Source organism: Chaetodon auriga, chromosome 24, assembly GCF_051107435.1.
Source record: "Chaetodon auriga isolate fChaAug3 chromosome 24, fChaAug3.hap1, whole genome shotgun sequence".
In the NCBI taxonomy this organism is placed as follows: domain Eukaryota; kingdom Metazoa; phylum Chordata; class Actinopteri; order Chaetodontiformes; family Chaetodontidae; genus Chaetodon; species Chaetodon auriga.
This window is the reverse complement of record NC_135097.1, coordinates 6,674,854-6,690,065: the sequence shown is the minus strand read 5'-3', so window position 1 is coordinate 6,690,065 and position 15,212 is coordinate 6,674,854. Positions and strand designations below refer to the sequence as shown.

Here is a 15,212-nt window from a genome sequence, read left to right as displayed (position 1 = left end):
CGCACCTCAGGCACACGTACAGCGCCGATTCATACGCGCTGTTGAGTGTCCACGACGGTGCCGAATGGCAGTGCAGGTGGCGGCAGACTCAACGAGCCAGACTCCAAGGTGGAGTAACGCACATGGCTAAAACAGATGACGGTGGGTTCGCTTGCGCGCGGAAGAGTTCCACCTCTTCATGTTTCAGCCTCCTGACGGGGGGACACATCTCAGATGCTCTGAGAACAAAAGCTGCTGGGAGCCTGCTGGGGTCAAACAGTGTTCGTCTCTGCGGTGGAAGCTCAGCTCGCTCTGGTTCAGCCTCGTTAATCAATTGAACGCAGATGAGAAAGCCGACACAATTCCAGGAAAACACCCAGCCTGAGCAAGCTGCTCAAAACTCAATTTTCCCACCTTACATCCCATCCATCTTTAACCTGACAACCAGGTGCACATGCATATGGCTTCATACACACAGTATTAGCAGCAGTCATTTGGATGGTATGTAGCTTCAAAACTGCACTTAGACTGGAAGAATTTGACACCATCCGAGGCCACCTCACTGTTTCACTCCACGCTCCAATCACAGCCGAGCCAGAACTGAAGTCAACTGCCCGAAATCCCTCCCTGTGCGCGACTTAGTGCACTATATTTACTTTCAGCCGCTTTATTTGAGTGTCTGAATTCTTTGTGTGACACTGCACTCTATAGTGCCCTCAAAAATGTCCTCAGTGCGATGAAGAGAGCGGTGTTCTGCGTCAGTACCACAATTTCTCCTTTTAGAGACACCAGAACTGTGTCTCTAGGCCGATCCTTTTTCATAACATACACTAAGAGTCCAAAATATCAATTTACTGCTCACCGAAGAGTAAACCATTTAGTGTTTCTTCAGGAGGAATAAGTGAACGAGTGAGTAATTAAGAGCCTTAATACCTCACCAAATTAGCAAGACACTGAAAAAAAAACAAACTCAGATCAATATAAAAACCTCAACATAGATTTGAAAACATTTCCTGGCACACAAGTAATATTTGGATGAAATTCACGGCAGCTTCCTCATGGTTAGTAAGCTGGTTGTCAGGAAGCGTTAGCTAGCATTAGCTTCAGAGGATTGGTCCATTATTGAGAGACTAAATTTCATCTTTAAACATCCTGGGAAACACCTTTTTTTCTACTGTTCTGACACTCAAGATGCCAAAGAGGCAAACAATATTCTCCTCGACTCTCATAAAATGTGGGATTTTCTAAAACTGTGCACCATCCAAAAATCTTTCTGTGACTGTCTGCATTAATGCATGAGCTCAATTAACAACATGGGTCAGTCCGACACAGATAAGAGTGTATCTGAGACGCTCGGCCTTCAACCTTTTTCTTCCGGCTCGTGACCCCCCCCCCCCCCCCCCCCCGCCCTGATGCAACAACAGCAGCTCCAAGTTGAAGGTCAGACCGTGTCTGCAGTTCATTAGGTCCACGGGCACCGTGCCAAACTCTTATCAGCTTTCACATGTTTATGATGTACCATGAGGACGATGCCGGAGACGTATTTTCTTGACGTCCTCGGGAGCCATGTTAGACAGTTTACTCCACTCATAAGACATGCTTGGCTGAAGAAAATCCTAATTGCACTGCATTCAACACACCAATTAGATGCTCCAAATTGTGTAAAAAGTGGAAGGAGGTGGGAGGAATGTGATGTCAGGGTGTACCAGACTTGTCCCCTGCAACCGGTGCCCATATGGCAGTGTCATAAGTCAAGCTGACGGGTCAGTATTAAAGGCAAGTAAATAAAGCTTCTGGGGAGTCTACCATTTCAGCTCATCAGCAGCCATGAATAAGACACAAATATCATTAGCCTCCTACAAATGCCACCCAGCTAGTGCAGAGAGTGGGAGAGAGAGAGAGAGAGAGAGGGTGAGGGAGGGAGAAAAAGTTGAAGATGAAGAAACAAGATACAGAAAGAGTTTGAATGTTACTCGTGCATGAGCTGTTAAAGTGAGTCTGCCTTTAAAAACTGACCTCTTTCACTTATTTGATGCCGTGACACAGGAAACTTTTTTAAAAAATAATAAAAAAAAAAGAAAGCTTAATGAAGTTGGCTAGCTGCAAGGAAAACATCTCTTTCCAAATATCAAACAAGTGATTTCAAAAAGATAGTATTATTTATTTGGCAGGCTCGGCAGGGTTTTTATTACGTTTGAGCTACTGCTGCGCTGACAGGTGAGCTTTCTAACTCCCCAGGGTGCCCCAGGGCAAGGCAGAACAATGTGTGGCTGCAAAATCATCCCTGAGCAAACACAAAAGAGTGCCGCACACACACAAAACACGCATAATTACCCATGTGGGAGTCAAAATCTTTTAAAACCACAAGCATCGATGAATGGATCTCATGATGTCTTAAGAGCCACAAACACAGACACAGAGTCCCATTTCCAGCCAAAGCAAAGTCTTGCTAAACCACACACACGCTAAGCTACGGGTGTCCAGGCTCCAGATGTTCGACGTGTCTCAACTGAACCTGATCCACCCTGAACTGGAGGATCTTTGTTGCAATTTGCTGAACGTAATAAGCCATTGGTTATACAAACAGTCCAGGCGGAGCTGGATCGGCTCAGGCAGTCGGGTCTTTCCTGCGTTCCCAGGGTCAAGTGAAGAGTCCAACATCCGCCAGCACAAAGACAATATATTTAATGTTTTACCTCATCAGCATCATTGATTTTTGTAAATATCTGCTTATTCTGAATTTGATGCAGCAACACGTTTCAGTCAAGTTTGGACAGGAGCAACTAAAGACTGGGAAAGATGCTCCAAAAACACCTGTTTGGATCATTCCACAGGTAAACAGGTTCATTGGTAACAGGTGATAGTATCATGATTGGGTATGAAAGGGGCATCCTGGAAAGGCTCAGTCATTCACGAGCGAGTATAAAACAGTATGTTCCACAGCTCTATATAGCACATAATGGGAAAAGATGTTTGGGTTGGGTAACCTTAACCCAACATCAAAATGATAGACATTGGTTTCGTTGTGTTTATATAAGCGTTCTGATGCCTTGTTCCCAAAAAAAACTTGAAACTGGGGAAGACAGGACTGTGGGCAGCCGCAGCCAAGGAGGGAAGTTAGCGTGGATTTTCAGGGCGTGAATAAAAGTTAAGGTAGCCTGTAGAGCAAGAGCTGTTTGATAGACACGCTGAAGGTCAACAGAACTTCATTGGTTTGTAATAAAACTCCACAGCGCACCTTTAAGTTTGCACAAAAGTAGACGGTTCACATACTGAGCAGATAAAAGCTTTCTACTTCCCTGTCTTCGGTTCAGTAAGGGATAGGGAGCTTGCCATCTTCGACCTGTTGAACCCAGTTATTTCCACTGAAGCAGGGTATCCTTTGCACATCTAAACCACCTTAACGGGCACCAGTAATCCTCTGCTTAGGCCACAGCTTCAAGGGGAGCGGGGGGGGGGGGGGGGGGCAACTCGAGCAAAACGTGTGGAGGCCCGACGAGTCTGATCTAAAAACTTCCAGAAAAGGAGACGCTCCTTGCGCCCGGGCGTCCCAGGAATGTTTCAATAACAGGGCCGAACACGAGGTGTGTGATATATGCGGCCGGCCGGAGGAAGAAAAGCAGGAGGAGAGGATGGAAAGACAAGAGGAGGCCGAGCGCTTGTTTAATTAGCTCGCTCTGCCTCCGACATGCTCCTCTGGATGTAAGGTTAATGGACTGTGTGCCTACAGAAAGAGAGGCAGGGAGCAGAGGGCTGCGCTGAGGAAGAGATCTCACGCCGGACTTGCTCGAGTTAACAATGAACAATGAAAAGCATCATGAGAACTCAAAATGCACTGGCCATGTAGTCAGCAGGGATAACCAGGGAAAATCAGTTCCTTTCGGCTAACTCATGCACACGCCCATACGGGAGATGCAGACTAGATAACCCCGACCCGGATTAAGTGTTCCTCATGTGTGTCATGGCCTCAGGAAAGGAAAGCTGAGGGTTAGGACTCTCCCACCGGACTTCTGAGAAGCATCTCTTTTAGGGTAATGGTACCCCGTGTTCCCTGCCCTCGTCACAAATTGCTTAAACAAACAGAAGAAGGAAAAATAGCAACAATAAACAGAAACCAGATGCGTCCGTCTGCAGGCGAAGACCAGCTGTAATCATTCCAATCTCACTCCCGAAAACCATCAGATTCATAACTCTGTCTGTCTCTGTATGTATGTCTGCACCAATCGGTGTGCTGCATCCGACAACTGCAGCTTTAACCACGCGGCTCCTATTATTTCAATCTTTCAAATATGAAGGATCACATTAAAGACGCCTGATCTCATTAGTGGCATGACAACCGTGAAAGGAAAATATCTGCAGCTCCAAACTGAGCAGGTGAAGAGCAGCTAAAGACACCAAATACCGCACGCTGCTCCTGCTTCCTGTGAGATTTGTTATTATTAATGTTTACATCTTGCTGGGTCTATTGTGGGACTGTCAAAATCCAGCGCTCAGACCTCTGCGTGGCCTTGAAATAGATTTAAAATGGCATTTGTGTGATGGAAAGGAACACTGAGAACAGCCTGTTCAAACTTTTAGTGCTGCCTTTAAACCGACAAGGTTTGTCAAAACAAGCCGACGTCTGCGTGCTCAGAGGACAAGGACACGCGTTTGTATTTTCAACATGAAAAGTGGCTCTAAAAGACACATTTAATGGTTTTGGACACTTTCGTCACCGCGTTAGCATGGGAATGTCTCCCTCGGACGATTTGTAGCTGTCAGCACACAGCAGGTTTGGCCGTCTGCCAGCTTCCTGTGCATGTCTTTTACCTTCCTGCTTGACAGGATTCTGGTGTTTTTTTTAACTCCGTGCTCCTATATATGGACGCCAGTGTGAAAGCTAAGAGTACGCCACGAGCTTCAGACAATAGCTAAGTGAATCTGCAGAGTTGAATCCAAATAAAGAGGCCTATCAAATCTGAACAAAAGAAGCAGCTCACAGAGGACGGCTGCAATACAGAGGATTGACAGCAGCAACACCAAGACCCAACATCAGCATGCTGTATTTCGTACTGGAAACATGGACTCCGACTGCCTGCATCTTAAACCGCTGACAGACCTTTGCCCCACTTGCTGCTGGAGAGGCAGGAGAAGAAAGCAAATGAAAGTCATTCTGTTGTTATCAGATGCTTTGATGTGTAATACAAACTGGGCCCATTTTGGAACAGCTCAAGGCAAGGCTAAGTGGCTCCTGAGGACCCACCTGTTGGTCCGGATATGCTACTGTTAGCGGCACTTCGGCGGATTAGCAGTGGACTCACCACAGCCTCACAGCGCCCAAACAAGACATGGGTTAAAAAGAAAAACAGAAAACACTTCTGGTTGGTTCTCAACATCCACCAGGAGACTGTCGAGGCTGATTTCTTCTCATGTGATCAATAAAAATCAAGAGCAGCCCTGAATATTCTATAAAACTGTAAACCTGCATTAACTGATGTTTCTGTTTTTTAAGTTGATATGGCAAACTTGTTGGTTAAAAGCTGAGGAAATAGGACTCTTTCTTTAGCTTTTGTTTTATGGTCTCCACCAACTGGAAATATGTCGCTCTTTAGTTGCTAAATGCTCACAAGCTAGCTGCTAACATGGTCTGCCTGCCATTTGGTACTAGACTGGTAGTGTACAGTCGGGTTTTAGAGCTTTTTACCCGGAAAATCTGGAAGCAACGCTGACGAGAGCAGGGAGAGTGAAGCAAAACCGCAAAGTTGTGAGCCAAAAGAAAGAAAAAGGAGGAGCGAAAGGATGCTAAAATGCTCCAAAGAGCTGAGCGAAGGTGCTGCGTTGGACGATAATTATTTGTAGATTCCTCACAATTAGCGTTCACATTGTTCAGTTATTTGGCATAGAATAAAAATATTGATCATAGCAGCTTTCAGTCAAGTTGGTTGGTTTATTACATTTGCATCCCCTGAACTCACATATTTGTTTGCCATGAGCACAGGTCAGAGCTCAAATGTTGGAAGAGACAGACTTGAGAGGGGCCAGCATACCAAAGAAATCCACACCTCTCTATGCCCCTCTTGCCCAGGCCACCACATCACGTGCCCTTTGCCAAGGGAAAGTCCCTGAAATCAGAGGGGACTGCTCCTCACGTCCACTATTTTTTAAATCCCACTCAAATATATTGTGTATATATAGATCGATTTGCCTGAATTTGAATGGAGAAGTCAAGCATCTGCTTTCACAAGAAAGCAACTTCAGAAACTGAATCAACCCATTGTGGGTCACTGTTTGGGCTCATGACAATAAACTGTAAGATTTTGCATGCAGCACTGAGAAAACAAATGCTTCAGTAAATGTACATGATTAGCCAGGAAATGGCATGCAAAGCAAGAAAGCTACGCCAACAATTTTAGGCTTCTGTGAAGGGCATGGCATTGGCTTCTTCCTGTGTTAAGGTGACGAGTATTATCACAGCAGGATGCCACTCGCATAACAGGACGGGACCGTGATCCCTATCAGCCTTTTATTCTGCAAACTGCAGAGCTGAAGCAGTGTTGTGACTGACAGCGATTGTTCCAATAAATCCATTAATTGTGTCGTCTTAGCAATGAAAAATGGCCTTCAAATCTACCAGGACAACTTCATATTGCTGGTTTTGTCCAACTGATGGTACAAAACCGATTTTCATTGTGTAAACCGGGCAAAAGTAGCAGCTTCTTGCATTTCAGAAGCTAAAAAACAGCAAATGATCAGCATTTTTCCTTTGAAAATGACTTAAAATTGCCTACTGGATGCTTAATCAACTAGTTATTTCAGCACTACTATGTCCTTACTTGACAGCCAAACACAGTGGAAGTGAGAAAGAAAAAAGGAACCTAGACCATTTTTTTCTACATATGTGTTTGCGTGTATACATCACTGCATGTTTTTGTGCTTTTTCTCTGTCTATTGGCATGAAGCATTGCTATCTTGTGTGTATCTATCACGAACGGCTCAGCCAGCTAAGCACCCATGCATTGCCAGCTTGGGGGATCAACACCTTCAAGTGTGGTGGAGCTAGACAACAATAGCCCCCTCCGCACTGGGCGAGGGCAGACAGTTGTGCTACTGTAGGCCACCCGCAGCAGGAAACATTGTACAGCTGAGTACAGTGACCTACATCTCTTACTGAGGCGCTTTCTGCATGAGTGCATCAGCTTACCGGCTGCTGCTGTTGTCTGCTTATGAATGAATTACCTACAGTGTGTGCATCGGTGATTCAAGAACGCGAAACAAGGGTTTGTTTCAGTGCAGCCTTTAAGTTATCTGACAGTGTGTTTGAGGACAAATGATGCGGCTGTCCGTGGTAGTTAACATGTCCTCGAAGATATGGAAAAAAAAAAGAAATAGTTGCATCATTTGCGAAGGGGTAAAAAGAACAATGGCTCCTCAAAGCAACTTAACAATGCCTGCATGTCTGTGAATCAGGCCATTGATTGTTTCAACGCTTGTTAGTGACTTCAAATCCAATCTCTGCTCTCCGCCTGTGGGCACGGTGGGATAAACCATTAAATAAAGCCCCATTATCTCCCTGGTGAGCCCAGTTGAAAGTCTGACTGGTCTCGGTAATAAGAAGAAGCACTCTGACCCCGACGCATCAATGTCAGTCATGGGTCAGCGGCAGTCACATCGGGGAGCACGATGGAAAATGCAAATGGAAAACTTTGCTGGTGGCTTTATAAATACACCAGGGGGAAGTCTGTTCTGATTGGTGACCGGCCTCATTAAGTTGGATCACAACCCTAAAGCCCCTTATTGAGATGGGCAGCAGCTGTCCACTTTCGGGAGAAGCCGACTGGGCATCTGGGCGGCGTCAGCGCGGCGATGCGACGCCGGCCTTTCGTTTGAGGTCATTAATGGGCTATAACTGGACCCATGCTCTCTTCTGTAGATGGATTTTGCATTAAAGGAGTGCTAATTGACCACTCAGGTGCGGCAGATACAAGCTATAAACACAACACTGACATATTATCAAATTAACGTTGATGCGGCGGACGTCAAAGCAACATTTGCTATTTTTCCCATGCAGCAGATACAAAGCGACATCATTCATTTGTGTCTGGACGCAGACAGCATTTCAGCATCCTTCAGCTGAGAGAACCTGCAGAGTCAGGTGATAATTCTTCCTCTATTACTCTGATCTATTGTTGTTTAAAATATTTATCAGCGGTCAGTTTCGGGTCACAGAGATGGAGCTGCTCTCAGGGTTGACTGCAGAGATTTGGTGAAGTGACTTCTTTCTTCTTCTTTTTTTTTTCTTTGGCTCATGAGGAACCCTTCAGAACAGTCTGTCCTAGTCAGGGAAAGGAAATGGCTTTGCCTGTTGAGCTGTACACCACAGAGCGAGGACATTATGACTCGCTCCACGTTCACTCTGACACTGTCACTTTTAGCCCCCGGAGCGAACCCAGAACTGGCTCCGAGGCTCCGACTCCACAGCAAGTAAGAAAGCCTGGCTTCCCTCAAGCGTGTGTGTGTTGGTTTGATAGAACAGCGGCCGGCCAGCAGAGACGGAAGTATCACAAAATGCAAATTCCTCTGCTCTGTGCAGTCCTTAAGCAAGCACTGGCAAGATAGGCAAATGTTGGACCTCCTTTCCAAACAAATCCCTGTATTAATGCAGTCACTGTGCTCTGAGATAGCCGGTGTCACCTCTGATTTAGCTACAGAAACAAAGAAATATTCAGCGAATTCTCTCTAAGCTTGGACAAGCTTTGCATGAAATCGTAGCCACACAGTTACAGATCATGCAGGACTAGAGTGCATGACGAGTCGGTGCGAGAGGAGATCTACACGTGTTTTCTTTACTGCATTCGAGTCTGTGTAACTTAACCTGCAGCAGCCAGGTTCTGCCTCTCTAAGTTATGTAAAGCTTATGCTAAATGGGGGCCCTGTATCTGAGACAACTATCATCCAGCAGGCACATTACTTGAGAACTGCATGTTCCTTGCAGCCAGAGGGAAGGGCTTTGTTTGTTGAAACGCCAAACAAGCTAAACACACACCACCATTAAAACCGGGGAAGACCACGTTCACACGGCCGCGGAACCCCTTGACAAATGCCTCTTCTTCTTTTTACTTGTTTTGCTGACTGTCTAAAAATTTCTTAGCCCCATTTCTTCCTCGGGGTGTACAGAGATGATTTATGATTCCTATTGTTTGCACCTGCTCTGAATTTGGCCCATGTTTTGTTTTTGTTTTGTAAAAAAAACACTCAATTTGATGCATGCTGCAGTGCATGCAAGTGGATTTACAATAAATCAGGAACCCTGCACAACTGAAAGGGTCCACAATGAGGAACAAAGACCTGTGAGATGCCATCCAGACTGCACAATGAATTCAACAGCAGCACAAAAACAACTCTACACCCTGACATTCAATTCAAACCACGTGCAACTAGTTATCTGCAACGCCGACATCAATTACTACTTCAGTGCCTGATTCATCTTTGTCTGTCGTCCGAGATAAAGGAAGCTCCTGACAGACAGAAAAAATATCATTTTCTATTTTTAAATCCCATGACGATAAAGATAACTATCAACTAAGGCACAATTAAGTGTGAGAAATAATTCACAATAAGGAAGAAATTTTGCATTTCACATCCAAATCTCTGCACTTGTGAAACCTCGACAACTCTGACACGATGAATTTCTTATCAAAGGTTCCAACTGCTCATGCAACAAGCTGCACACTTATGTAATCACCCTCCATCACCATCCCCTGCTCTATTTCTGAAGCTAACTTCCAGCTTCCCTTAAACTCTGGCCTGGTCTTTTGAAGATCCTAAATCACAAGGGAGCTGCCTGACCCCCCAGATGCTAACCCCCGCCTCCCAGGTCTCAGCCCCTGACCACTCACAGCATGCTAAATGGCAGCTTTGAACCATAAAGCGCTTCAATAACACCAGCCTCATCTCTAACCTCATTTACCAGGACAAGAAATCCCTTCAGGACGTGCGTGGCAGTTACAGGCACAAAGTGAAGTATATCCATCTGTGCCTCTTTGTGCTAAAACACCTGCAGGCAAAAGCATTGCTCACAAATGCGACATAACTTCTACATATGCAAACATCCCAGATTATGTGTTGCGCGACATAGATGCAATGAATCACATCATTGAAAGCCACACCTGTTTTTGATGACTAATAACGCTACAGGTTCAACCACAGTTTAGCATTTGGCTAAAATGCTAATACAGTAACAGCAGTGCAAGAGACGAGTCATGGAGTCAGCAAACTGACAGTAATGTCTGCTGTGCAGCTACATTTTATAAAGTTAGCTTACATTAGTACTTAGCACTAGTTATACCAGACAAACTTAAGGCCTTTACACACCGGGGGCATTTTTTGCATTTGCATGTTAACTTGTCTTTTCAAACTGTTGTTTTTGTCAGTAGTGCTTCAACACACAAGGAGAATATTACAATTTTTCTGAGCTTTCAAACTGCGAGTGAAGGTATCGACCGATCACAACTAGAAATCTAGAAAGGAAACTCTGCATATACAGGAGCTACAAGAACACACAGGCCTGTGTTTTCCTCTCCTGATGCCAAGACCACTGAAAAAGCAGCTGACCTTTCCAGGCAGCCGGCTGGGAAATGGGTAACGCTGCGGTCATGTTTACTGACACTGTATTAAGTCACCACTGTCTCCATTGCACTTCATTGTTCGCTGGGAGAGAGGACTGACGTCGTCCCTTGGCCCATTTTTACACTGTCGAGCTGTTGTTGTGGAGATGGGCAGGTGTGCTTTTGCCTTATTAATCGATGTATTGCACACATCCCTGGTTTATTTTCAGGTGCTGCTTAGCACTCGGAAACGGACAGTCATGAATGCTTAACAGCTGTCTGGGACAGGGTTTATTATTTTCTCCAGCAGCCTGAACAGAGAGGCAGGGGCGGACGCGTTCGACGAACATGAATATAAAAACGACTCCATAGGCTTGTATTTACAAGGTTTTGTTAGCGCAGCGGCAGCACTTAACTGTTTTCTGTCAACGCTGGCGGCGCAGCACAGATCTTTAGCGTTAGCAAACAGCCCAAAGTGCAGAAGAGTCAGAATGTGTTATAAGATTTGCTTTCATGGGATTTCACTTGATAGTATGTCAAAAAAAAAAAAAATACCGCCTCACAATTTAATGCCTCTGCCGACCAGTCAAGCTGTACTCACATCCATGTCTGTCCAGGCTCTCATACAATGTGTAGTGAAGACTTTTGAAGGAATTTAATAAAAGGTATTTTTACACAGGACTGATCACATGGTGCTGCGACAATCACCTGCAGCTCAATATCAGCAAAACCAGTGAGCCTGTGGTGGACTGCAGTATAGTACGAAGCTGGCCTGTACATGTAACATCCACCACACATCTGTCCATCCTCTGCTGCTCCTCCAGAGGTTTCTTCCATTTTGCCCGACAATGTTGTCGAGGGTCTAAGGATAAAGGATGACGTTGCTGCACAGATTGCGGAGCCCCTTGAGGCAATTTTTTGATTTGTGGTGCAGGGTTGTACAAATGAACTTGATGTGACTTGACCTTGTTAAGCTTTGTTGGTCTTGTTCTGCTGTATGTCTATTAGTGTGAAAGTTCATTGAGAGAAACAAAAAACAGACTCAAATGTGAAATACGGCCACAATCTGCCCTTCTGTTCCTGAGTTATGGTGATGAACAATGGCCAGAGACGTGTTTCTGCAGAACATTATGATGTCAGAGTGACGCTGACCTTTGACCTTTTGGATCTAAAATGTCATCACTTCATTGTTTCATCATGAGCCATTTGTGTGAAATTTTGCCATGATTAGTGTGTGAATTCTTGTGTTATGACCTAAAACGTGTTTCGTGACCACCAAAATCTAATCTGCTCATCAGCAGACATTTGTTCTCGATGTCAGAGGCCTAAAAAGAAGGCTAATATTTGCATCAGTGACACCTTGTTTGACTCATCCTTGATAATCTGCCTGTAATCTGCCTGTAAGGGTGCGTGAGCCAAGGAAGAGAAAGAACATCTTCTGCAGGTAAATGTTTCACTGACATGCTGGTAAAAAAACAGGTTTGAGCTTGAAGGTTCATTGTTGTCCTCAGACGTCGCAGTTTGGCAAAAAAAATACAGAAATCTGAGCATCAATCACGGATGGTTAACACCATTTACATGACAGCTGAGCAGGTCTCATCCTGGGATCTACATTTTTGGAAATGTACAAACATTTGCTTTCTTGCTGGGAGTTAAATGAGAAGATCAATACCATCTACAAAGCTGCAGCCAGTTAGCTTATAGCTTAGCATAAAAGACTGGAAATGGGGAAACAGCCAATCTACCAGGACCTCTAAAGCTCACTTACTAGCATCTTATATCTTCTTGTTTAATCTGTACAAAAACCGAAGTGTAAAAACACCAATTCCCTGTTTCACAGGGGGGTTCTGTGCTGGACTAATTCTTGGCCGGGACCAGTAACTTCCTGGACTCTCCGCTGGTTGAATGGCAACCGGTCTGAGCCAAGAATTCTCTTGGCAAGAAAACGAGTGCATTTCCCAAAATGTCGAACTCTCCCTTTAAATCCGAGCCTGTGAGTGGGGCTCTGTTTGGTTTGGGGCTCAGTTAACAGAGACAGCAGAGCTAAAACACACTGTCCTGTGCATTAAAGAAGTAAAAGGCTTAAAGCACAACCATAAACAAATCTCTGCAGGATTGTCAAAATACTCTGGCAAGAATGTCGTTTTGATAATATTTATGTGAATGCCCACTCCAGTTACATATCCTCCAGTTATTACAAATACCTCGAGTATTGTTTGACCCGAGTCAAGTGCGCTGCCTGCATTACTGACAAGGACCGAGGTGGTCTCTGAGTGGATGAAAGCCAGCGGTTTTTCTCGTAAAAGCAGAACCTCAAAGCAAATGAAAGGAAGTGATCCATGTCTTAAATAAAATAACATTAACCACCATATACATGTAAGCTTGTATGCCACCTACGTATACACAATCATTTGTAAATTCACACACAGTCTAAACACCTAAATTAGCCTAAAATTTAAAACCGGGGACAAGGGCTGCAAAATATCTTCAGCTGGACGCCTGAATACACATTACAAACCTTCCAACCCGCAACAATGTCTTTAAGTATGGTTTTAAATAATAAACATATAAAAGAAATGGTGCTTCCTACACTTTAATCCCTCCATGCATGGACCTTTATTTAACTTGGTCGATTTAAAGCACCCGGTATGCACAAAGGCCTGGTCAATGAACAACCAATCAATATCGGCTGGTTAAAACAGATGCAAATAGATGGAAATCCTCCTCTCGGTTGGTTATGTCAATAGCACAGTTTGAGTGGGGGATCACCTGTGGCCCTCTGGCAATTATCAGCCAATGTAAACAGAGAGCATTTATGTGGGCTATTATTATTCATGGCTGTATGGATTTGTCTCATAAAGATCTGTGTCAGGCGCGTGATGGGCAGCTCTACCCTCTGTAACATCCTCAGTGGCACATGAAGGGCACCATTACAGTAAATGTCCTCTGTGAGGATGCATCCCGCATTCCTGTCATGTCATGCGTTCCTCGGCAATGCACAGATGTGGAGGGGAGGAGGGGGGACAAAAGGTAAACGACGACATTAAATGCATCACCCTGCGCAGGGCATTCCTCGGCTTTCCTCCCAGAAAGCCACGGGGAACGAGAGGGGGATGAGCGGGGGCGGAGGGGGGGGGGATAAGGGGGTAACACCGTACATGCGTAAATAAATTGGAGACACTTGTCAACGACATGAATCACCGCTTACCTGTGGTGGCTACATTTGCAGCATCGGATGGCTGACTGGGTAGATCATTCGAGTAAGTGCACTCCAAGCCCAGTACCGCATAGATGACGAGTCCACGTAGCAATACATTCAATACCTTGTGGCTGTAACTCATGGTGGAAAAATGAGGTGAAAATCTCGCCTTTCGTGTCCGTGCTAGGCTGAGGGGATGAGGGTTTAAAGGAGCGGGGTAGCCCCGACACAAAAAGGGATATAGAAATATGTCCCACAGCTACAGCCGGTCAAAGAAAATAAATAAATAATCAGTCTTTCTAAGCAGAAGTAGAAATGTGTGGTGTCACCTGGAAAATGCACCAACTTAACAACAACAAAAAAAAAAAAAAATCCCGCAGTAGACTAGTGTGCAAACCTACCGGCTAACGGCTAAAACAGAAGTCATTGCTGTCACAAAACCTTACAGGAGCGTGAAAAACAACAAAATAATAGTTCATGGTGAGTCAAGAAAAACTACTTTGAAAGAAGACCCCCTTCAAAAAAAAAAAAAAAAAAAAACACTAATAGCCTCTAATGGCTTTCCAGGCTGTTTCAGAGGGGTGACCGCTGTGAGCTACAAGCCAGAACCCCATAACGAATTTGATCAATTTAAGAAATTAAGCTAACAGTAACGGAAAACACCGTGTGGGTGAATACAAGCAGCTAAGGAGCAAAGCACACAACACAGCCTGTCTGAAGGAATCCCCTGTCCAAAACAAAAACAACAAAAAAGATAGTAGCTTCTCTACCGTGGATATCCGAGAGCTACAAAGAATATCAAATGCTGTGTTAAATCCTCACGTAGGCCTGTGAGTTGGAAGAAAACAGTCTCTGTACTTCCACGTACAGTATACAAACACCGGGGACAGCTTCAGCATATTGAACTCGCAGCGTCTCATAGGTCCGCCTCTTCATACGAAAGTGGCAAATCCCATTGCATCAAAAAATGCATCGGCTTCTTCCTCCGTCGAGCCTAATCCTTCTCCGACCTATATCAACCGCACACGACATCCGCCTACTTTCTAAATGAAGTTTTTAAGTCAGCTTCTCGCGGCTCGGTGCGATACTGTATCCCCCCCCCCTGTCATATTAGCTGCTCGCCGGCTGATGCGGACGAGGGAGGGAGAGCCAAGCGGGGCGGAAGTCAGCGTGCAAAATGGTTTGACATCAGGAGGAGGAGGTGGAGGAGGAGGAGAAAGGGGGGGGGTAGGGGGTTTAATTTGGCCCCGAGGACTGCCGCGTGCAGGGCACCTCCGGCGGGATTTGTTTTAGTTTATACAGAAAATCAGCGGTGCTTCACTTCCGTGCTACCGCGGCTTTTATGCAGTGGGAACCGGGCACACAACCCACATGAGCCGTGTGTTTTCGCCCAAATTAAGAGGCTTAAAGTGGCCATTACTGCGTCCACGTAAGAGGAATCCTCCTGAAAA

General features: G+C 45.1%; 1 protein-coding gene across 2 annotated transcripts in view; it reads right to left on the bottom strand.

Annotated features, from left to right (window-relative positions):
- Positions 1 to 14,940, bottom strand: part of stim2b (stromal interaction molecule 2b) — a 38,251-nt gene extending 23,311 nt beyond the window's left edge. Inside the window, exon 1 of one of the 2 annotated variants that reach the window (XM_076725286.1) lies at positions 13,771 to 14,940. In XM_076725286.1, the coding sequence (XP_076581401.1) occupies positions 13,771 to 13,903 (133 nt within the window). In that variant the 5' untranslated portion in view covers positions 13,904 to 14,940. The remainder of the gene's footprint in view (positions 1 to 13,770) is intronic. The other variant, XM_076725285.1, reaches the window with a different exon arrangement.
- Between the last annotated feature and the right edge of the window lie 272 nt (positions 14,941 to 15,212).